The following is a 24,845-nucleotide window of genomic DNA, read 5'->3' as shown; positions in this document are numbered from 1 at the left end:
TGAACATCCCAGTAACAATACCTAACATTAATTGGGCTGACAATTGCAGGCACTGAGCTGACTGGTCCTCAGTTTGTTCCCTCCTACAGTCCTCACAACTCCCAGGCAACTGTGTTCATCATCCCCTTTACAGATGAACACACCTGAGCTGCACAGAAGTCAAAAGACTTGCTGGGAAGAGGCAGAGCTGCAATTTGAATCCAGGTCTGACTCCAGAAAGCAGGCACTTGACCCCGAGGTAAAGAGCAGGAAGAAGAAGTAAAGGACTTGCCTATGGCATGAAAGAGATCTCTCTGTGCTCCCAATACCCTCACCCTTAATCCTGCCTTCGCAGGCCAAGTAGAAATGACGATTCCTTTGACCTACTGACCTGGTAACCAGGGCCAGAGAATTTCACATTTATTTTGTTGGGTCATGAGATAGGACCAGGAATGGAGTTAGGGTCAGGAACAGGATAATCGTGCCTTTCCAGCATAATTACATCCTTGCACTCTGTGATCAAAATGATTGAGTCATAAGGTTTTTCTTAGTGCCAAAGCCATCTAACTTGCTCTCAAAGAGGTCACCCAGGGTTGTTTTACTTTGATGTATTTACCAGAGAGCTGAACCTGTTTTGCAGCCAAGTCGGTACTCTGAGGTCCAGCTGCCTGGAGATGCCTGACTCCCAGCAATCTAACTCATAGGAGGCTGAAGTATATAACCAGATACTCGTGTATTCATTCATAGCTGGTGTTAGTCCTTCAGTAACTGGAATGCTCCTCCCTCAACTGGGGCATCCTTTTCCCAATATCAGCAATCAGAGAGCCAAATCAGCCATCAGCTGGCTGGTTGGTGAGTATATCCCAAGAGTTAGCTGCGGGCAGATTTCATTTAAGTCAGGGTGGGGCTTAGTGAGTCACCTCCTCCTCACAGCAGGGCACTTCTGTATGAGCTCCAGTTTGCTGTTATTCTTTCCTGGACCACAGTGGGTAATAAATGTCACCGGCTGGCCTCTTGGTTTTACCTACTTTTTTTTCCTTTCTATTCTCCAGCCTTCTCCCTCATTCTTGTTTCCTGCTTTCTCCATACAGTACAGTTGATAAGATTGCTAGTCATTCCATTGTTATTAGGTTCCAGCCCTGCACCCCGCCCTCCCCAGGATACCTCAGGGAGGTGATCTGATGGGTGGGTGGGCTGGTCCAAGCTCTTCCTTTAGGTATGGCCTTTTTGTATTTATTCTCAGATATATTAGGTTGAACCATATGAAATTGCTATATGGGCAGGCCAAAAACAGTCAGAGAGCAGCAGCTTCATGTGGTTCAACTGACAGCAGACCAGACTTATTAGGGGTGGGCTTAATGAGTCCAACCCCTGCTTGCAAGCCTCGGTGGTGTGTGTGTATAGGGTCATACATGGCAGCCTGTTACATATCTCTAGAAACAGGCTTCTCTGGCTAGCCACTGGTCTGGCACCTTGTTCATCTTGCTATCTGTTCAGCCTCTGATTAGGGCCTTAATGTCAGGGATGACAAAGGAGGGACTTGAGGTTGGGAGAAAGTCAAATTCTTCGTTATACCTGAGAGTATGCGTTCTGAAGCCAACAGAGAACAATTTTAAGGAACACTTTTTGATAGTCCATGTCTTATTTATTCCCCTGTTAATGTGAAAAAATTGAAGACTAATGGAAACAATTTTACATTCTATAACATCAAATACCTGGGTGATGCAGGCTGATGCCCTGCACCATTCCTACCTTGTGCAGGGTTTTCAAGGGCTGTAGTTGTATGTATGTGTATTTGTCTGTTTCTGGTAGCAGCTTACCATACAATAAGCTCTGTGAGGGTAATGCCTATCTCTGACTTACTTATCCTTAACTCATATCATAGGGACTGACGCGGAGTAAGTGACCATTTTAAGAAATGTTTTACATAAATGAATGAGTGAGTGAGTGAATGAAGTTAAACAACAAGCAAATCATGGAAATACCAGGAAGGCATCAAATACCATATCAAACAAAAGGTCTCTGGACCTTTAAAGGTCAGGAACCAGGCTGCCTGCAGAAGTCAGAGGAAGTGGTCTGAAGGCATTTGCTCCCCAATTGGAAAAGGTTGGTGGAATAGCTCAGGCCGTAGCACAGTCTGCCTCACAGATGTGAGAGAGGAAGCCACAAATGACAAGAAGCCACAAATGAAAAGTTGCTCCCTATTTCCTGGCAAGCTCTTTGGCCAGTATGAGCCGCATTCCTTTGAGCTGAGCGTGTGTGGAATTTTCAGCCTAGGTAGCAGAATGGAACTTGGAACAAACAGCTCAGCAAAAAAGAACCCAGGGACAATGGGCTGGGTCCAGCTGCCCTTTGCCAGCTCTTGAGCTCACAGAATGTTGGCTCAGTGGGTCTTGTTGAGGGAGATAAATGATGTCTTTTGGATTATACCATTTCAGAGGGCTCAGAGAGACATTTCCATGTTCAGACAACTCTAAGATCCTTAGAAGATGTGTTGAAATACCTGAGAATGGTCTGACTCCTCACCACTGTTCAACTTTCCATCCGGCAAGAACAAGTTAAGGTCTGTTTTACTTTAAAGATGGATATGGTCTTAGGGTGCCTGGCTGGCTCAGTCAATTGAGCATCTGCCTTCGGCTCAGGTCATGATCCCAGGGTCCTGGGATCGAGTCCCACATGGGGTTCCCTGCTCAGTGGGGAGCCTGCTTCTCCCTCTCCCACTCTCTCCTGCTTGTGCTCGTTTGCTCTCTAATAAATAAAATCTTTAAAAAAAAAAAAAAGATGGGGATGGTCTAAATATTGGAAGGCGGTGGGGAAGAAACCATCAAGAGGGAGCTGGAGGATGCTTTGAGGTGAGGGCAGGTGACGATGAGGGGATGAGGCAGGATTCAGGGCGTTGTGTAACCAACCTAGAGGAGGGTGGCAGGGGAGATTGAAGAGGAACTGGTGGGAATGCATCCTGTCAGTTTCAGAGCAGAGGATTCAACTAGGAAGGGATGAGCTTTTTGGAGGAAAGAATAACTACAGACAATAGACATATAGAAAGAATAACTATAGACACAACCACAAAGATACTGGTGTCTCTACTGGCCTGACCAGTACATATGATCAAGTTCTGGGAGCGTGTCATGAATCACACTGAAAAATGTAGTGGGAAATTTTGTGGTGTCAACCCTCAGCTGCTATGCCTTCTCTACATTTTCCCAAGTCATTAATTCCTTCAAGACACTGATACATTGATAGGGACCTAAGAAAGGGGCGGGGAGGGGGGGGGACTGAATTCCAGTTATTCATATCTGGAATTTCTTGATTATAAGGGAGTTGAAGCCAGGAATGACAAATTACTCAACCTAGAATAAGGAACATAACCTTAAAATATAGCTAAATAGGTGCTTCATAGATGAGGAAAGGACAAAAGTTAGAAAAGAAGGGAGGGAGGAAGGAATGGAGGGAGGAAGGGAAAGAAAGGAGGAAAAAGAAATTTGATCAGAGACATTAAGGGAGATGGGGGTGGGGGCAGGACTTGGCCTGCATCACAGGAAGGTAAGTGGTGTCACAGAAGGAAGTTACCTAGGGTTCACCTGGGTGATTGGGGGCAAGCTACATCTGGGGAATTATACCTAAGCTTACTGTTGCCCAAGGCTAAGTTCTTGATGTACTTTGTTGACATATTGGGAACTCAGTTCTTTAATAGTAGTGGAGGTCGGGGAGGGAGGGAAGACAACCTTCAATGGGGAAACTGTAAAGGAAAAGACAAAGAAGTCACTCCTTTTACTGGCTGTACTGTGTCTACCCCATGAAGCTACTAACATAGTCTGAGTCACTTCCTTAGTAGCTGCACTCTCCTCTGTCCTTAGAAGGAGGAAGTTGAAAGTCTAATACTTGACATTAGGCCACTGATTTCAAATGAAAGAATTCCTTTCATTCTCAAGGCCCAAAAAGTACTTAAATGGTAAAACCAGGTTTAACATGGGTATTTTATCCCCATCCCTATGACACACCGTTCTCCTCCTTTTACCAGATATATAAAAGCTAAGGATAAATTGCATCCATCATCTAGACTCAAGTCAGGGCAGGGAGCACTATTTAAATGTATTAAAAAGTCATGCATCTCACATCCAATCCGCGTTAAGCACGGTGCTGGGCAGCTAACAGGTCCTCTATCTGAACTTATCTTACAAGAGCGAATGCCCTCATTTTACATATCAGAAGCTCGAGGATCAGATTTCTTTAGCTTGACCTTGGCAGACAGCTAGCAAAGGGTGGAGTCCAGACAAAATTAACCCCCTATCTACCTACCGGCTTATCAAAGATTTTCGTAAAAAGACCAAAACTTCAAGCCCACGGCTCCTCTCATTTCCTAGTAACCATCCCATAAAATGAAAATTTAAAAAGTTGCCAGACCAGAGGGGGTGAAAGTACAGAGTGCAGCGGAGGAGGAGTTACCATCTTGAACACAGCTAGCTTAACACACAACCTTTCCGTTTCGCTAAAGTTCAAGCCACAAGGCCACAGTTCGCTCTGGGCGAGCAGACACGCGTGCACTCTACGCATGCGCTCAGACGGAACCCACCCACCCCTTTCACCGGACCTCTTCAGCCAAGTCACCAATTAGCCCTCTAAATGCCCGCCCTCAAGGCTAAACCCCTGGCCAATCGGGAGGCAGGAGCCCTCAGGAACCTCACTTATTTAGCATACACCCTCCTCTCTCTGTCCCAAGGCCCCGCCCCGTCTGAGGCAGGGATTGTCGCCTAAGCGCTTCGTTCTGACATCTGATTGGCTCCTCTGACAGCTCCGCCTCCGACTCCTCCCGCCGCCCGCCCCTCTGCGCTCCCACAGCGGCGGGCGGGGCTAAGTACGCACGCGCGGGCGCTGCCTCTCTCTTCTGGTGGCCCGCCCTCCCTCCTCCCCCTCCCTCCCCTCCCTACCCCCTCTCCCTTCCTCTCCGGGCCTGCGCGCGCGTGTCTTCCTCCTGCACGCGCCGCCGCTAGCCAAGCACTCTCGCCGGAGCCGCTGGCCCGCGCGTTCCTTTTCCCCTCCGGCTGCGGAGCGGACGGGATCCTGCACCGCGGGCTCGGCAGCAGCGGCAGCCCCGGCGGCTTCGAGCGGCGGCACCGGCTCGCGATCCCCTAGGCGGACCGTACCACCGCCCGCCAGCCCGCGGGGGGAGCCGCCCGCCCCGCCGCACACGCCTCGGCGACCCCGCGAGGCTGAGTCGTCGCCGCGCCCGGGAGCGTGAGCGCAGAGCCGGCCTCGACCCCGAGCTCTGAGCCCCGCGGGCCGCGCCCGCCGCCGGCCCCACCCATCCAGGCCGAGGAAGCTGCGGCCATGGCCGAGACGGAGGAGCGGAGCCTAGACAACTTCTTCGCCAAGAGGGACAAGAAGAAGAAAAAGGAGCGGAGCAGCCGGGCGGCGAGTGCCGCGAGTGCGGCGGGCGGCGCCGGCGGGAGCAGCGGAGCCGCGGGCGCGGCGGGCGGCGGGGCGGGCGCGGGGGCCCGGCCGGGCGACGGCGGGACCGCGGTCGCGGGGGCCTCCGGCCCCGGGGCCGCCACCAAGGCCGTGACTAAGGTGAGGGGCCGGAGAGGCCGGGATTCGGGGCCGGGCCGCGCGCTTGCGCCCATGTGCCCGCCCCCGCCGGCCGCCCGCCTGCCCGCCCGGGGAAGCGTCCGGGAGGGGCCGGCCAGCGGGCGGACGGGCGCGGAGGCTGGCCATGTGACGGGGGCTTCCCACGCCGGGCCGGCCCGCCTCTCCCCGCGGGACCCCCAGGCGTCTCCCGCCCCGCCCTTCCCACCTCGTGTGGCTGGCCGGGACCGAGAGCCGGTCCGCGGTACCCTCGAGGGGAAATGAGTCTGGGTCCGAAGTACCCAGCCCAGAGCAGCATTTATCGAGTGACGTCTGCTCTGAGTAATTTGGTGTTCTGACTTCAGCCCGCCAGTCTGAGCAGAATTTTCTAACAATCGCATTTGTGGCAGCTTTAATTACCATGGCTTGGCCTCTAAACCCGTAACAGAATAAGTCTCATGACAACATTGTGGTAGACATTTAGTTGTGGGGTTACCATTGACTTTTTCATTCGACTTTTCCTGGTTGCTTTTAAAGTAACAGCTCTCTGGAAGGAACCCGGTGGAAGTAAGAGGGTTGGACTGCTGGGCACGTTTGTCCTCTAGCCTAGTCGGCCGCCTTGGGATCAAAAAGGGCCTTTGGCCAGAAAACGAGTCTATATTTTAGGTTCCAGACGCTTGATCCTCTTTTCATAGTCTGATATTTGCCGTAGTTGTGTTTTAACAAATACCTTTAATTGATCAAATGGTGTGTGTTTTACAGGATGAAGATGAGTGGAAAGAATTTGAGCAAAAAGAGGTTGATTACAGCGGCCTCAGAGTTCAGGCGATGCAAATAAGGTATGGTCTGGTTACAAACGCGTTTAGATAACCCTTAGGATAGGTATAGTATATTTGGTTTTTCACCAGCCCCCAAACTGTATCACAGGGGCCTCATGCTTTAGATATGCATATTAGGGCTGTAATGGATTGTGTCTTCCTTGTTTCTGTGGGGGCAGTCCTTCTGTATGCTGATCAAATTAGCTATCAGCTCCAAAATCCTGTGAGAGCTTGCCTACTTATTTGAGACCGCTAAAATGAAATGGATTTTGTGGTTTGAAGGCGTTCACTTTTAACATTGGTGTGTTGAACTTAGGGGTTTTGTTCGTTTGATTCAAAAATAACGTGGTTTTCAGATCTCTCCAATAAGCAAGTTAATATATACGTATTTTTGTAATTTAAGTATACTTAATTGATGTACAGATTTTATATGTTCACCCAGTGAGACCAGTCTGTGTAATCAACAGCAAGGTCAAGAAACTGAACATCACTCCTGCAGAGGTTATCTAAAGCCCTTTTAGTCACTACCTTCACCCTCAAGAATAACCAGTATCCTAACACTGCAGATTTATTCTCCCTAGAATTTTATAGGGCATCAGATAGTCTGAGCATGTTATTTTTAAAGTTCAAGAAAACAGGGGCACCTTGGTGGCTCAGATGGTTAAGCGTCTGCTGCTCAGGTCATGATTTCCAGGTCCTGTTGGGCTCCCAGCTCAGTTGGGAGTCTGGTTTTCCCTCTCCCACTTCCGCTGCTTGTTTTCTCTCTTTCTTTCTCTTAAATGAATAAAATAAAATCTTAAAAAAAAAAAAAGTTCAAGAAGACAGTGGTTTTTTAAAAATGGGTTGGTTGGTTTAGGGGATTTGAAATTAACATATTAAGTCCAATCTGTGATAGTTGGTTTTAGATTCATGTGAATAGATATCTTACTTTAATAGGCTCGTAAAGTAGAAAAAACAGGTGAATGTATGGTTCCACCATTTTTAAGGTTAAAATTCTTTCATTCCCAGTTTAAAGAAATAAATGATGTAATGAACTGCCTCCAGTTCGAAGTTTGCAGTTTGTGTATACCAGTGACCACGTGGCACACTGGCAGAAGTAATTTTCCTTAACAGAATACTGTCTTTTGACTCCTCCAAGTGGTAATATTTATGGCCTTACATAAGTTACTCAAATTCAAACACCAGGGCTAATATTTTTGACTTTTGTTGAATACCTCCCAGAGTGCCAGGCATTTATCTCCTAGGTTCTTTCTCATGGTTTAGTGAGCTTAACCAAAGTGAAACCTGACTGATTGTGGGAAACATTTTAGGAAATGGGGCTTCTCCACTCTTGAGGTTCTTTTGAAGTAATGATAAGTAGAAGTGATTAGGCTAAATTTTACTCCCAACAGCTTCTTGAATTTGTGAGATGTTTCTGGAGAGGTGTAGTTAAGAAAATAACCCGGATTCTGGGGTTTGACCTGTGAAAATGAAGAGGAGGAGATGTGAAGTTCTTATCCATTGGGGCTTTGGCACTGGCTGTGTGGTTCCTGTTTGGCTGTAGAAGAAGGCTCTTGGTCTGTCTTTCCTGAGCACAGCTTCTTAACTGCAGATTCTGAAGATCGAGTGACAGGAGGAATAGTGTTTGACCATGTTGAACTTACTGAGCAAGAGTAGCACTTTCTGAGGGGAAAGGTTTCGAATTCAGACTGCTAGAAATTGATTTTATTATATTATGGAGGATATTATTACTATTTTTATTATTATATTTTTTTATTATGGAGGTCTGTTTTTCTGTCACTGATTATGTATCCTATATCCATACTCAAGGTTATTTTTGTCTTTCTGGCTACTCCAGAGATAATGAAACATTTCTTAAATTATGTCTTTCACCTCTGCCAGGGCGTAGGTAAATCTCAGCTAGTATGAGTGTTCAAATTCTGCTTGACCTGAAGCTTTACCAGCTTTTATGTTGTTTTTCTTGTTATTCTTAGCACCTAGTCTTACTCCTGAGTGGTCTGCCACAGGTCTTTCTCTAACCTAACATTGAAAAACATATTTTTAGGAAGCTGCTTTTGTGGCGGCTCAGTCACCGTGGAGTCAAGAGCCTTTTTTCCATTACCTTCACGATCTAACAGCCTTCAGGAAAGACTTGAGTGTGAGACATCATCTGAGGTCTAATAATAATGACAGATTTTCACACTCTATACTCTCTATCCTTGTAAACTTTGTATTAAATGTTTTGACAGTGAAACTCGGTGGGATTGGGATCCCCAAGGAAAGAAGACACTTCGTTTTCTTCAAAGGAGTGGAAGTAGGTTACTCACATAAATGGGATGGAGTTGATAATGTCATGAAAACGTGGACTTTGGAGAAAGAGGAACCTGGGTTTCAGCCTCTGCTTATGTGTGACCCTGGGCAAGTCATTTTACTTTGGAGTGTTGGTTCTGATCTGCAGAATTGAGACAACTCCTAGGATTATTGTGAGGATTTTTGAATAGGGTATTTGTAAAATACCCACTCAGCAATACTAATCTTCTCTATTCATTGGGTAAATTAGAATAACTTAGTCTTGGCAATTTGTTATTTAACCATGAGGCACCTGATTTATAATACCAAGATTTGAGGACAAGGGGTAGTGAAGGTACACTGACTACTATCATGACTGAAGACTCTGGTGAGTCAATTCACTGTGAACCTGATAGGAAATAACATGTTCCGGTTGGCATGAGTATAACCATACCAAACAAAAATCCCTCTCAGAGTGTTCAACTATAGACCTTGAATTATTGTCTTCTGTAGCTTGGTCTTAATCTTTTAGGCAGAAGCCTTTAGGAAGGGGAAGAAGAAAGGAGATACCTTTGAGAAGTTGGAGCACATGATTCTTTATGCTTTCAATTTGTTAAACTTCTTCTGAGAGAGAGGCAGCTTTGCTATCTCTGTATGAGATAAGGGAATATGAAACTTGGGAATTAGACTTAAAATATCTTGACATTTTCAGCCTTATAAAGTTTTTTCCTCCAACTTTTTGCTTTGAAAAATTAGAAACCTCAGGAAAGTTCCAAGAAAGATGAAATAAGTATCCATATACTCTTTGCATAGATCTCCTAATCATTTTTGTCACATTTGCTTTAGTTAGCTGCAAATTCTGCGTATAGCCTTAAAAATTTTTTAACACTAGACCTTATGATAGGTTAGCATGCTGGACCTTTATTGAAGGTAAGTGTTCATTTGAAAGGAAATTTTCAGTAGCAGCAAACAATGCTGTATTAATGTTGTAACACATTTACCAACTAGCTCAAGATTTAAGTGCCAAGAGTATTAAAACAGCTTGCGTACAGATTATGTGTCTAAATTAATAGATGTGTTCAAGGTCCTCATTATGTAGAGACAGGTTCTTTAAAGGGGTGCCATTGGGATGGTGATAAAAGGGGCTTAACATTGGAGCTTGGATTGTTGGATTGTTAGCAGTCTAAATGGGACCTGTAGGCCTCTTATCTTTAAAATGGATTTAATTTAATATTTGAAGTTACTAAATGTTGAGTATTTGTCATGTTTCAATAATAAATTGACTTCCTGGAGAGGTACCTGGCTGGCTCAGTAGGGGGTGGGGAGCATGTGACTCAGTCTCAGGGTTGTGAGTTCAAGCATCATCTTGGGCTTACTTTAAAAAAAAAAAAAAATGAGTTCTTGGAGCCCAGTGGTTTTTTTAGGAACCTTCTTAAGAAATCTGGAACTTGGGGTGCCTGGGTGCCTTTGGCTCATGTCACGATCCCAGAGTTCTGGGATCAAGTCCCTCATCAGGCTCCCTGCTTGGCGGGAAGCCTGCTTCTCCCTCTTCCGCTCCCCCTGTTTATGTCCCCTCTCTTGCTGTCTCTGTCAAATAAATCTTAAAAAAAAAAAAAAGAAAGAAAGAAAATCTAGAACTTTAGGGACACCTGGGTGGCTCAGTTGGCTAAGCATCTCCCTTCAGCTCGGGTCATGATCCCAAGGCCTTGGGATTGAGTCCTGCATTGGGCTCCCTGCTCAGCAGAGAACCTGCTTCTCCCTCTTCCTCTGCCGCTCCCCTTGCTTGTGCGTGTTCTGTCTGTCAAATAAATAAAATCTTAACAACAACAAAAAAAGAATAGACCTTTAAAATCATTAGGTAGAGCTGGGTAAGTTGTTACTTGAAGAAATCACTCCTGCAGCAAAGCTGGATTCATTGTAGCAAATCTTAGTGTGACTGTAGTGTGCCTGACATCAGGGTTGTAGAAATAATCCTGCTCTACTAAACACCAGTAGATCATTTCAGTGATGGGCAGGATACTGTGGAACACAGGAGAGAGAGACACTTAGTCTCCCATGAAGACATTGAGAAAGAGTCCTTGGAGGAAGCTGCCAGCATAGCTCATCAGGCCATGTCTGGCCATTTTGCTGTTGTAACAGTGGTTGGGTAATAGGGCAAACCAGTGGAGATGCAGAAGCACAGTCAAGTCTGGATTTTGTTTTAGCTGCTAAAACCCTAGTATTGGGGAAGGAGGGTTAGGATGTATGAACTCTCATGTAATGTCCTGTGAGATAAAAGAGGTAAGGATGTCCCATCTTTATTAAGAAACTGCTGCAGGTTGTGTAATCCTGATCAGCCGTACTGAAAATGAATTTGCTCAAAATAGAGAAAATTTCTGTGTCATATGTTAGAGCTCTAAAGAGGATAAAATGAAAGAAGCAACATGAGAGAGTATGAGCTCTGGAGACAGGGGTTTTGGCTTGCTACTTTGTAGCCCTGGGGAAGGGGCTTAAATGTCTGAGTGTCTGTGTCTTCCTTTGTACAGTAAGTCTCCTGCCTGCCTTGGTGTTATTGTGAGGTTTAATTTGTGAAGTGATAGGACAGGGTCTGGCCTTCTAGATAGATACTCAGTAAATATTACATTTCCTTGCTTCATTCAGCTATACCACCACTAGTACCTTACAGACTGTTGCGTATTTAAGACCATAGACTTTAAATTGTGATAATGTATTTACAAGTAGCAGTGTAGTGTTTAGAAATGTGAAATTTAGCTGATAATATTAATCAGCTATAAATTTAGCTATATATTCTGTTTGGGTCAAATACCAAATTTTAGCCTAATTTTCTCCTGTGGAAATGATTCTTTGCAACGTGTGTCTTACGACATTGAGAGATTTGACATTTTCTGGAAGTGTGTAAGTAAGAAAAAGTAATCGGATTTTTAAGTTAATTTCTACGCTGCCCTTAGTCCTACAGCCTTTTGACAAGGCTTTTAGCATCTCTGGGCCTTTGTTCCTTCCCTCTCTTGGATGAAGGGTCTTTATTAGACAATTTCCAATGTATAGTTTAATACTTTAAAATCTTAAGAAACCAAAATACTAAGTTGTCTTGTGCCTATTATTACAGATGCACAATCCCTTTAATTAAATTCCTCTTATTTAGTAATATTTTATAATTTAAAGGGATTTTTAGATTTGTGATTTATTCATTCTTCACTTGTCTCAGGGTGAAGAGTAGTAAACATTACAGTAAAGGAACTTCTTTTACATGGATCATCAGTATTCTGTCAAGCCAATTTGGGGCTTTTCTTTAGTATTTTATTGTGAATTAGAAAAACTATATTTTTAAAGGGTTTTTAAAAGGTGTAACAGCTTAAAAAAACGTATGAGAGTGATCTCTAATCCCTTCTGTTTAGAGATAATCGGTGTTAAAATTTTTTTAGTGTTCAGTTGATTGCTTACTGTAAGGTGATAATTCCAGTTTAGATATATTAATCACCAAATATTAAAGAATTTGAAGAAAAATCTATTTTAAAATAGTGTGTATGTTTGAACAAGTGATTCAGCACATTTTGCTGAGGTAAGTGTTTCACAATGTAAATGACAAACAGAAAGCTAGCATACCTTGGGGATATATATGAGTATAAAAGTGCGGTGAAGGTTCTTAAAGTCCTTGTAGGGGTCTTACTTCCTTGTCTGGCTGGGATTGGGTTACTGGTACATACTAACAAGTCTTATGTAACTAGGTAAATAACACTTACGTTTTTACTCAGGAACCTAGCAAATTACATGAAAGTAAAATTACATTGGCATCAGTTCTGAGAAGTGGGTGACTGAAAAAAAAAATATTTTGGAACAGTTCTAATGTTAGGATACCACTGTTAGACTCCTGGATAAATTAGGACCTTCATATCCTTACCTGGTCATTCTTTCTATGTGTAAATTGTCAAAAACAGGGTCATAGTGTTTGGTATCTTATTTTTAAAAATCTGTTTAAAAAGAACTGTTCATGTTGTGGGTTTTTGAGATTTTGAGTTTTGTTCTCTTTTTTTTTCCTAGTATAAATATGGCATCTGTCTGAAAACTCAAATGGATATTAAAAAGCATGTAATAGTGGGGCGCCTGGGTGGTGCAGTTAGTTAAGCGTCCGACTCGGTTTCAGCTGGGGTAGTGAGATTTTTTGTCAGACTCCATGCTCCGCATAGAATCTGTTTAATGAATATTCTCTCTCCCTCTGCCCCACCCCCTACTCCAAAAAACAAAAAAAGTCATAACATTTAACAGCACCTACTCTATGCCAGGCACTTTTCTTGGTGCTTTTGTGTCTATTAACTCATTTAATTTTCATAATGGAGCTATTATCCCCATTTTACATAGAGGAAACTGAGGCATACAAAAGTTAAGTGTCATACTCAAAGTCTCCTGGCCTAGTCAGTGGCAAAACCCAGATGATTTGAACCAGGAAGTCTGGTTTTAGAATCTGCTCGTAACTACTTGCTGTATGAAGAAAATAAAATCAGGCATTCTAGCACCCAGCTACTTTTTTAAACTTTTTTTAAAAATCAGAATGTCCTACTTATATTAAGGTGTATAGATTTTGTTTTAGAAAGCCATTGGCTTAACTGACATGAATATTACTTCCATGTCAGCATTTTAAACGGCTGTACAGATTCTGTTATGTGTTAACAAGAAAGGAATTCTATTTTAAATGGCTGTACAGATTCTATTATGTGTTAACAAAAAAAGGGAAACTGAAGGGTGGCTTGGCCCTATTCTCATTCTTTTTTCCTCCTACAGTCTTAAGTAAAATCATGCTACAAATGCTGGTTGAGGATGTGTTCATTCCCCTCTCCCCTCCCTGATTGTCACCCTAGGCCTCCAAAATCTGGAGTCACCTCTGTTGGTGGTTGTTGTCTTTGAAATTTTCCTCTGTCTTTTTTCTTTTTTTTAAGGTCTTTCTTATTTATTTGTCAGAGGGACAAATATTTGTCAGGGGAAGTGGGAGGCAGAGAGAGAAACAGGCTCCCCACTGAGCAGGGAACCTGAGGCAGGACTTGATTCCAGGACCCCAGGATCATGACCTGAGCTGAAGGCAGATGCTTAAACCCATTGAGCCACCCAGACCCTCTATAAGGGTCTTTAAAAGAGACTGTTGGTTATTCGAGAAATGTGTCTTATAGCTAGCACTTTCCTTGTCTTATTTTAACAGAAATGGCAGGAAAACACTCTGAGTATCCTTTTGTAGAAGCCAGGAGGGGCCGTGATGTTCCCAGGGTCATACACAGTAGGGTGGGAGTCATCTGTACATTGTTAAGGCCATGATCACTGATCAGGCGTCAAAGGGAGAAGATGTCTGAAAGAGTAAAAGGCGGAGGACAGCTTTAGGCAACAGCCCTGGTTTGTTGGGTTTTTTTTTTTTCAGTAGGAGAGAAAAGCGTGGTCAGAATGGTAAAGGAGGTTGATAAGCTGAAGTTCTAGGAAAAACCACCACTGTCACGAAACATAATTTTAGTGAAAGGTTGGTTGCTGTGCCACAGGCGGTAGCAGCAGCAAAGGAGAATCTCAACAAAAGGCAGTTAGATTTGACTCCCTGATTCTTGAATCAAGCCAATTTAAGAATAAAGAAATAAGAAATAGGCATAAACACTACACACAGTCTTGGGATACCACTGAGGCTATCTTTCACATTTCTAATTACTAATAAAGCCAAAGACTTGAGTTTTTGTATTCTCTTCTTTAAATGGGTGACATATCTGGTGATAGGAACCAGTTCTATATCTTCCCTGTGTCAAACAGTAGAGACTGGCACTAACAAAGTCTGTAGCACTGATGTCAACACTGAACACAGGCTTGTTTCTTCTGTTGGAATGTGAATTCTCATTTTGAGAGTATTTTGTAATATGTGCTAAAGAATTAGGAAATGAAATTATACAACCTTCAAAAATTATTTTATTACTGAAAATTTGCTTACCATGAGTGCTTATTCAGCTGCTCTGGTCTGGTCCTAGAGAAATCCAGAGCTTACCCTCTTAATCCCTCTTAAGTCCCCTTTTCTCAGGTTAGCCTGGCCTCTTCCTCCAGCAGTTGCGTGAGGTTGGTAGCTGGGGTCCTGCTCTTACTTGGGGCTGCTGTATGTAATGACATAGATTGTCCTAAGCCTGGCATGTCAGTATGGTAAATATTTCTAAGTGTTCTTGACTATATGAGGTTTGCAAGAAAGGAAAGCAGAGACTATCAGACCAAGTAGTTTTCTAAACGTTTTGTAGCAGTGCAGTCCTTTCATATGAAGTCAGGTGGAAGTCCCAGTGTATAACAGATAAAATCCCCTATTTCTGTCTCTGTTTCTTTTAAGCAAGTGGGTCACTGGGGCTCTGAAGAGGTTGGGTGACTTGTCTTAGGGTCACACAGATCAGCCTTGAAACAAGCAAGGATATGGAGTGGTGATTTTCCTGGTAGTTCTGTAATTGAATTCACTTGTTTGCTTTTCCACTAGTGAAAAGGAAGAAGATGATAATGAGAAAAGAGAAGATCCAGGTGATAACTGGGAAGAAGGTGGAGGTGGCGGCGGTGGTGTAGAGAAATCTTCAGGCCCCTGGAATAAAACAGCCCCGGTGCAAGCACCTCCTGCTGCAGTAATTGGTAAGCTTAATATTTTATTCTCCTACAGCTGTCTGTGTATAATTCAGTGTACTGTTGGCATGCAACTAAATGAATGCTTGTAGTAGAATGAGTGGGGTTCCTTTCTGCTTTTAAGAGAGATGTTTGTATTTGTCTGTTTGAAGAGTTTCACATCCTGTGTAAAGGAATTTAGACCTTAAGAGACGTGCTTTTCTGTAGGCTCCTTAAATTTATATGTAAACTAACTTGCCAAACTTAAATACTTGTAATTTGTGTCAATTTTTGACAGTTGGCTAAGGGAAATTGTATGTTTCCACCTGTCTTTATGTTTTTTCCCTTGTTCCTCATTTACTCTGTCTTGAGGCATGAATTCTCAGAAGGGCACATTTTATCACTCCTAAGAGCTGATAAGAAGAGGTTCTTGGTGGGGGCATGAAGAAGTGTTAGATCTTCTAGTGGGGTGTTGCCCCCGAAGTGTGTGAGCAGGTGCACAGTGTATCTGTGGTATTAACATTTCCTGGTGTGGGGGCATGGTGTTTAGGAAACAGATGTCTAAAAGGGTTCCTTAGAAATGGCAGTGTTGAGAGAAGTTTGAGAAACATTGCGTTATCACATACAGCCAGGTTTTTTTTTTTATCCAATTTTTTAAAATGCAGAATAATAGAATAATAGTTCACTCCAAATTGTACTGCCCAGAGATCACAGATAATTAGTATGTATCAGCATTCTTGGCATCCTTCCTAGCCCTTTGCTAGGTGTATATATATATGTTTTTCCATTTAGCTATTTTTTACTTCCTCTCTCTCTGATGATCTGAGCATTGCTAACCTCAGTGTCCAGGTCTCCAATCCTCACCCAGTTTGCCCCATCAGCAGCGCTTGCCATAGCTGATCACCCCAGGACACCGCAGTCTCCTGCTCCCTCCACTGTTGATACTGTCTCCCTGGCTGGAATTTCTTTTCTCCTGCCTCTGAGAGAGAACCTACCCCAGTGGTTCGCCCCTGCCACTCTCTTTTCTGTGCCCTCCCTCCTTTGACAGTGTCCACATGCCGGCAACTCCAAAATTCACACCAGCTAACATCTCTCCTGACCTCCACACATGCTTAGCCGCCAAGCCAGCATCTCGATATCCGCATATCCCCAGCGGAACTCATGTACAGTGGACCCTTGAACAATGTGAGGGTGGGGGCCCCGAACCTCTGTGCAGTCAGATCCACGTTTCACATCTGACTACCCCAAAATTTTAACTACTGAGAGCCTGCTGTGACTAAAAGTCTTAAGAGTAACAAACATACCAGTAACCAGTTAGTGGTTGTTATCAGTAACAACAAATATTTTATATATTTATCCTATTATATTCTTAGAATAAGCTAGAGGAAGAATATTAAAAGTGTAAAGAAAAAATCCATTTACAGTTCTCTACCGTATTTATCGAAAACATGAACGTGTTAGTGGAGCCATGCAGTTCAAACCCATGTCAGGGGTTAGCACACGGCTTTCCTAATCTCCTTGCTGTTCATTCAGTCCCTTAGGCCACAGCTCTTGGAGTCCTCTTTGATGCCTTTTCCTTGTTCCACACCTAAATCTCATTCGTCAGTAAATTTGTTTTGTCTTTATTTTCAAAATCAGACTCTGTGTGACTAGTTCTCTCCAGGGCCACTGCTACCACCCTGGTTTGAACTGTTAATTTTTATATGGATCAGTGAGGTCATCTCTTTGCTGGTCTGCCTGCTTCTGTGCATGCCCCCCTCCTCAGAGGAGAAGCTGAAGTTCTCAGTGACCTGCAAGGCCTGGGATCCCTGCCTTGTGATCCCTTCTTCTGACTTGCTGTTTCTTTGAATCTGGTCCTCACTTACCCTGCTTCTTGAGGATACCAGGTACACTGCTGCCACAGGCCCTTTGTGTCTAGGTTCTCATCCTGAATCCTCTTTCCTTTGTATTAGGAGCCTCTAAGAAAGCTGCTTCTGCAAAGGGCCAGATAAGAGGTAATTTAGATTTTGAGGGCCGCGCGGAAGAGGATTTTAATTGCCCAGCCCTGCTGTGACAGCACAGAGGCAGCTGATGGAGACACCCAGTGAGTGTCGCTGCATTCCAGTGAGCCATTTAGGAAAGCTGGAGTCGGACCAGATTTGGCTTATTTGCCTACTCTAGCTAGGTTTGCCTCCTTGTGGCTTTTAGGCCTTGTTTTGTTTCCACCTCAACACTGAGACCCCTGCCTGTCGTGTGCTCCCTTTACAATCCCTTCCCCCACTCATTTTCGGTATGGCACCAACCTTTACGTGGATGCGTCTCCTCCCTCGAGCCGAGCACTGCCCCACAGTACTTTTTGCAGTGACAGAATAGCATTGTTAGCCGAAATAGCTGCTAGCCACAGGTGGCTATTACGCACTTAAAATGCTACTAGACTACTAGAACTAAGGAACTGAATTCTTAAGTTTATTTCATTTCAGATGGCTGCATGTGGCTAGCAGCCTGAATATCCAGTCCAGTTCATGAAGGCATGTCCTTAACATTTGTATCTTCCACCATGCAGTTTAGAACAGCTCCTGACACAGCAGGTGCTCAGTCAATAATGAATGCGTGCAATACTACAGCTTTCCCACACTTAATTAAAAGCTGTATGAGACAATAAGCTTTTATAGTAGTATTCAAATGGCTGCATTATATTGCAGCTAATAAATGATGGCATAGGCGTTTATTTGAAATGAAGTTTTTGATAAATGGAAAACACACATAAAGTACTGAATCCATATTGAGAATGGGGAGAGAAAAAATGATGCATAAGGAAAGGCTGAAAGATTCTGTCCCGAAAACATTAGCCATCCTGGAAGACTTTGGGCTGCCCAGCTGCCTCATTCTTTTCCTGCTTTACCTGTGTTTATAAAATAAGACAAAGAGCCTTACAATCCATTGATGTGGGAGACAAGGAAATTATTAAAGATACGTAGTGGTTTATTTTTACTAGTCTTTTAGAAGTAAATATATACACAAGCATTTTCATAAGTAAATTCTTTACACATGGCGTGTTATCTAACCCACCAAACAGATAAAGAAGTCATTACCCACATTTACCTGTATGTAAACTGAGGGCTGAGGTTGTGCTGTTCTGAAAGACAGTAGCTGAGAGACTGTCTCACAGGTCCACAAACAAGATTCCTCTCCCACTTCCAGTAAGTTTGAAAGAACTCATTTACATAGGTAATCGAAGTGTTGTACATGAAAGAGAAGTTAGAAGACTGCGCCTGAAAGAGAAGAGTATTTTCACTGTCAGACATTTTCTCAGATAACTCTTCTTCTGTTGTCCAGAGAGACTTCTTGTGTAGGTATTGGGTTTTTTTCTGTAATTGTCAAGTCATTGGGAATGCGGGACTAGCTTACTAGAATGCCAAGGCATTTGAATAGTTTCTCTGAACTGTTATGAAATGTTAGTTACAGAGACCCCAGAACCGGCAATGACTAGCGGTGTGTATAGGCCTCCTGGAGCCAGGTTAACCACAACAAGGAAAACACCACAAGGACCACCAGAAATCTACAGTGATACACAGTTCCCATCCCTGCAGTCCACTGCCAAGCATGTAGAAAGCCGGAAGTAAGTACTGTCAACTCCTGCCTTTTGTCTGGGAACCCTGTCCCTTGGCCAGCGAGTGGGATATAGGAAAACCCACCTGAGGTGGAGGGGAGGGGATCTCCTTGGGAAAGCCCAGGCTACAGCCGACAGGCAGCTGTGCGTTACGTGGGACTTATAAGCCTGAGGGTGGGGAAAGGGGTAAGGACTCTGGAAGGGGGCAGTGGGTAAGAAGCACCAAAGACAGACATTGTCTTCAAAAGTTTCTTTATTCCTGGTTTGTGGTGTTCTGTAGCTATGACATGTATCTATTTAGAATTCTTGTAAGCACATGTTCCTTATAACATGGAAACTAGAAATGTAAGAGCAATATTTCATTGTATTCCCAGTTGATGTGATAGATGAAAGATGTTGGCATTTATAAATCTAATATTAAAATAATCTTATTTCAGCAGGTACTTAAAATGAATGCTACCTGGAATTAAATGACCACATATGGCACTTCCACATCCTTTGTAGGGACATGATTTTTTTTTTTTTTTTTAAAGTAAATAAAATGGCAAGAAATGTTAAAGGACATCAGATGGAAATAACTGGTTTTGGGGGGGTTGGCTTTTAAAGTAAATCCTAGTCTTTTTGTCTCTTTGAGAGCTCATCTGGCTTGAACTTAAGCCTCCATTGGACTTGCTCCTCTGCTCTGTCCTACAGAATAAGGGGCAGTGATTCCCCACACTCAACTTGCTTTATCTGATCCATTCCCACCAAGGAGAAGTGAGGAGAAATCATTGAATAATGAGTAGAACCTGACTTGAATCAGAAAATTGTTGCCGTTAGGCATAAAGAGATGTATTGTTTGTATTTGCTAAAAATAAAAGTGACTCTTAGACGGAATCACCGTGTCATCAGATAGCCTTTTGACTTTGCAGTTGTCTTCAAGTTGGTCCCAAAATAGGTTTGCAGTAAACAGTATTCAAATAGATTGCTGCCACAGAAAATAAGACCATAGAGATTCAGTATTTGTGTTTTCTGTTTCTTTGAAGCCCAGAAAATGATCAGATGATTTTATGTGCAGGTTTCCCCCGCTATCGAAAGTAGAGAATTCCTATGAAATGGTTCCTAAGCCAGAAAGGCATAAAGCAAAGAGAGTCCCCACTTTCTGAAAGGTTGCATCACACTACTTTGCTTTTACCGGAAGACCTACTTTCTTTCCTAACTTACACTAACTGAAAGAAATCTGAAGAGGCTTTTCACTGTTCTGAAAATATATGTCACCATACTAACGTAGGTCTTTTGTAAAAGTAAGTGGTGTAACCCAGACTTAGGGAAAGCAGGATTCCTCTACCACTTTCCCCTCTTCTTCCTCCCTCAGGATACTTCAAAGGGGTTGGGTGGGGGGTGGCTTTTTTTTTTTTTTTTTTTTTTTTGAGGATCAACAACCTAGTGAAGAAGAAATTTACTGATTACATTTCTTTTCCCTTAGGGATAAAGAAATGGAGAAGAGCTTTGAAGTAGTAAGACACAAAACTAGAGGTAGGGATGAGGTTTCAAAAAACCAGGCCCTTAAACTTCAGCTAGACAACCAGTATGCTGTGCTTGAAAATCAAAAAAGCAGCCACACACAGTACAATTAAGGAATGGTCTTTGCTAACCCTTCTAAGGTAACTAGACTGCAGCTAACCACCAGGAACAGCCATTCATCATCTGATCTCTGCTGGACCCACAGCCGATGCAGACCACTCGATATAAGTGACCGGCCCTGTGGCACTGTGGAGGTGCAGGTGTCACAGCTGCTCTTTGTATATATTGGATTTAGGGGGATTCTCACTGTTCTATAAATGTGTGAACTAGATTCAGCAGTGTTCTTTCGTTGTTAACTCTGCAAATACAAAAACAAACTGCAGCCAGTGGTCATTTCAAAATCTTTTTATGTTCAGATACTGAGCCTTCGTAAGGGCTGACTACCTCAGGTTTGCTGCACTCGTTGCGGACTTCATGTGGATCACAACTTCTGGACATGGAAGGTTACAGCTAGTATGTGTCGGTGTGAAGCTTGAAACCAGCTCTACTGGATTCCTATCAGAAATCCTGCAGAAAGTCAGCCATCTGGGTTCTGATCTGCTGTAAAAAAAGATGAAGATTTAAGTGACCTTAATTAACCTGTCCTGTGCCCCACCCTTAAGGATACTCTGTAGTGGGCTGTGTTAGACTTCTTGGAACGTGCCGCTCTCAAAAGAACTCATGTGTTCAGATAATCTCTGTAGGGTTGTGATTTTATAATTTAAGCTTTGAGTTGTATTCTGAGGTAACCACAAATTAAATTCAACCAAACTTGGGTCCACCAAGTGGGAAAGGGGGTAGGGGAGGGAGTAATCTTACTTCTTTTAGTCATTTTTTATTTGGGTAGTGCTTTTTCTGTGTTCCACACATTACGGCCTTTTTTTTTTTTTGCCTTTTTTTTTTCCCTTTGACTTGGAATAAGTTCTTTGACAGAGCATATTGCTTGGTTAAATAAGTGACCTGAAATATGCATTAGAATTGTGAAATGTCTTGTGAATTTGCCAATCCCTAGAGTGGAACCAAATAGCCTTTGATGTCAAGGGCAGTGGATGTGGGGGGCTCTACTTCAGGTGCTGCTAAGCCTCCTCTAATCAGGTCTAAACTGTACAGTAAACTGCAGTGGAAAGAGTGTGCGTTCTGCTCAGGCCAAGGGATTCACTGACTGGCCCTTAGCAGTTCAGAGCAACATGAGCAGAACCTTAACCTAAAACCCACTTAGGTTTTCACAGATCTTGCATATCTTTGACAGAATTTCCAGATACACTTGTGCCCAAATTTTTCAGGTATTGGACATACTACAGATGCAGTGATTGTGCCAGTTTAGCTCTGTTACCAACCTCCTGGTATGTCTTTATGTTCATTTGAAGAAGAGTCAGGGGTGAAAGACAGGTGATGTAGCACTTCTGTTTTTAATAATTACAGCTTAAACTATCCAGTAATTTTTAGTCCTTAAAGGGACTTCAGGAAGCTACCCAGGATTACTGAAAAGTCTTTCCATCTAATGAGATAGTCTGGTAATTTACTGGTTTTGTATCTTCAGTTCAGTAGAAATATTTCAAAGTGGAATGTGACCACTTGACGCAGAGTCTGGGTTTCTCTCTAATAAATCCCTTTGCCAAATGCAGGAGTTGCAGACTTGCTCCTGGCAAGAGTGAAGCAAGTGAGCGAGTAAAACTACCCCGGTGTGGGGGCATCTCCTCCAGGAGTTCAGTCTTGATGAAAGTGTCAGTGCAGAAATTGACTCCTGGGAGGTCACAGTATCTCCTGACAGGACCTGCCAACCACATCTGGGCCATGACTTTGGTGGTGTTTGAGGTGGCAGGCAGGGTGCCTGCCTTCTGGTGTACTGGGGTGAGCAGCTGAGCCAGCCAAGGAGAGGTTGGATGATTAAGCAAGAAACAAGGGAGTCTTGGTTAAACTGAAGACTTCATTTGGGAACCAAAAATCTTAACAAATAATCTCTTGGATCTTGAGCCACATATTTCCCCTGAAAAGTACGCATTTTTTTTTCCGGCAAAATTTTGTTGGGGGTTATGTTACTGAGGAATGAACTGAGATGAGTATGTGGAACTTTTATTTAAATAGCATACTATACTAGAAATCTGAAGACCTGCAGGAGATTTAAAATTCCAACTCTTGTTACAACTTTTTAAAAAGATTGTGAAGTATAAAAATGCACATGAATCAAGTTTTAATATACTGTATGATGGGTGGGTGAGGCTGTCCATTGTACCATTTCTTTCTTTGAATTCTCAGGCATGGTTTGGCAGTGCAAGAACTCTGTAACATTAACAAATTCAATAAAAAGTAAATATATGGATTGTGCAGTCTGATTATTTTTATTTATTCCCTGCCCCCCCTTCCGGTAGTTTTATTTTTAACCCTTAACGTGTATCCTCTGTTTTTGAAAATGGCTAATTGATGCCACTCCTCCATCGCTGGAGGAGGATGGTACTCTTCAACGCCTGTTCGAGGAACGTTTGCAGAATGTTAACAAGACAGACCTGCAATGAAGGGGGCTGCAGCGCTAGGATGAGTATTCTTCATGAAAGTTAAAGCATTGAAATGTATGTTTTTTTCTTTGTTAGTGTATTAAATTTGTCATAAACCATAGCAAGGGAATCCACAATCTTTACTGTGTAGAATAAAGATCTCGGGCCTTGTCCCAGGAGAAGCTTACATATTTGTCAAATGAGCAACCATTTTAAAGTTCAGGATTTAGTCTGTGTTATAGTTCTACATTTTCTAGGCTAGAGAAGGTATATTTTAAGTCACTTTTGGTAATGGAGTTTTAATGTTTAATGTTAACAATTGCTGCTAGGTCATTCTGGCTACTTGATTGAGGTTTTTCTTGACAGCCCTACTTAAAATAGAACACTTACAAAAAGAAAAAGAAAAAAACAGTCCCTGTCACTAACGTCCCTCTTAAAATCTTCCATAGTTGGGGTTTTTGCTTTTTGGTGTTTTTTGTTTTTTCTTGAGCCGAAAGTTGCACTCCTAAAGTTTACATGTAAGTACTGTTTCTAGTGTAGTCTCAAAAATTGTGCAACCATCACTCTGAATTCTGGGACATATTCCTCATCCTCCCCTCCCCCTGCCAAATTCCATACCCATTAGCAATCCTTTACCATTTCCCCAAGTCCCCTGCCCTAGGCAACAACTATTCTTCGTCCCTTAGACTTCTCTTTCTGGACATCTCCCATAAACAGGGCTGTTCAACACGGTCTTTTCTAACTAACCTGTGTGACTTGGTAGGTGTCTGAGGTCATCCATGTAGCATGCATTAGCACTCTGTTCTTCGTATTGCCAAACAGCTTTGTGGACACCATGTTCAGTATTCGTTCATCACTTGAACATTTGGGTTGTTTCCACTTTATCCTTGTTATGAATAATGCTGCTATGAACTTACACGTGTAAGTTGTCAGTATGTTTTCAATCCTTTTTCTCTATTTAGGGGTGAAATTGCTGGGTCATACACCTTTTTGAGTCACTGCCAAACTTTAAAGTGGCTATACCATGACATTTCCACCAGTGCTATCTGAGGGTTATGATTTCTCCACATGCTCATAATTACATAGTTACCTGACGAGTTCTAGTCATCCTAGTTTGTGTGAGCTGGTATCTTGCGGTTTTGATCTGCACTTCCGTAACTAGTGACTAGTGATGCTAAATACCCGTGTGCTTACTGGCCTTTGTGTATCTTTGGAGAAATGTCTATTCAAATTCTTTGCTAGTTTTTTGTTTTTGTTTTCATTATTGAATTGAAAGAGTTTTTAATATATTCTGGATACTTGTCTCTCATCATTGTAATTGGTAATTATCTTCTCCCATCTTTACTTTCTTACCGTGTTTTGAAGCACAAACGTTTTTAATTTTGATGAACCCCCCAATGTATCTTGTTCCTTTCGTTGCTAGTGCTTTGGGTGTGTCTAAGGAATGTGACTTAACCAAGGTCATAAATATTTGCCCTTATTCTGAGAGTTTTGCAGTTTTAGCTCTTCCATTCAGATATTTAATTCATTTTGAGTTAATTTTAGAATATGGTGCGAGGTAGGAGTCTAACTCGGTTCTTTTACATGTGGATATCCAGTCATCCAGTGCCATTTGTTGAAGACTCCTCTGTTATTTGGTATGCTAAACATTTTTCTTGTCTATCTGCCTTCACTGGGATGTGAGACTGGTCTGGAGTAGAAACCTGCAGGAAGGGATGTTGAGTTTGGAGTGCGGGATAGGAAACAAGGAAGAAGAGCCAGGCTGATTATGGTGACCGACGAAACCATTGAGGCCAGAATCCACACAGGCATTCCCTGGAAATGTTGGAGTTTCCCTTCCAGAGCACTGCTATAAACCAAATACTGCAATAAAGTGAGTCAAATGAATTTTTTGGTTTCTCTGGACAAAAGTTATGTTTATACTATAGTCCATTTAAGTGTGCAAATTGCACTGTGCCTAAACAATTTACACGCCTTAATTAAAAATATTTCTATTAAATAACTATC

The 24,845-nt window shown here is 42.9% G+C and overlaps 1 protein-coding gene across 5 annotated transcripts; it reads left to right on the top strand.

Moving 5' to 3' along the window:
* The first annotated feature begins 4,931 nt into the window (after positions 1-4,931).
* On the top strand, positions 4,932-22,666 carry CDV3 (CDV3 homolog). 5 transcript variants are annotated; one of them, XM_080824483.1, is made up of 5 exons: positions 4,932-5,547; positions 6,304-6,380; positions 15,100-15,245; positions 18,654-18,813; positions 20,724-22,666. In XM_080824483.1, the coding sequence occupies exons 1-5, from the start codon at positions 5,308-5,310 to the stop codon at positions 20,728-20,730; spliced, it is 630 nt and encodes a 209-aa protein (XP_080680609.1). In that variant the 5' UTR covers positions 4,932-5,307; the 3' UTR covers positions 20,731-22,666. The 5 variants fall into 5 exon arrangements, with proteins under 5 accessions (XP_080680609.1, XP_080680610.1, XP_080680606.1 ...); XM_080824484.1 differs by having other exon boundaries at positions 20,448-22,666; XM_080824480.1 differs by having other exon boundaries at positions 20,270-22,666.
* Positions 22,667-24,845: the final 2,179 nt, after the last annotated feature.

The sequence above is a fragment of the Martes martes genome, assembly GCF_963455335.1.
Source record: "Martes martes genome assembly, chromosome: 1".
Taxonomy (NCBI): Eukaryota; Metazoa; Chordata; class Mammalia; order Carnivora; family Mustelidae; genus Martes; species Martes martes.
Note: the sequence above shows the minus strand (reverse complement) of the source record. Positions and strands in the feature narration are given on the sequence as shown.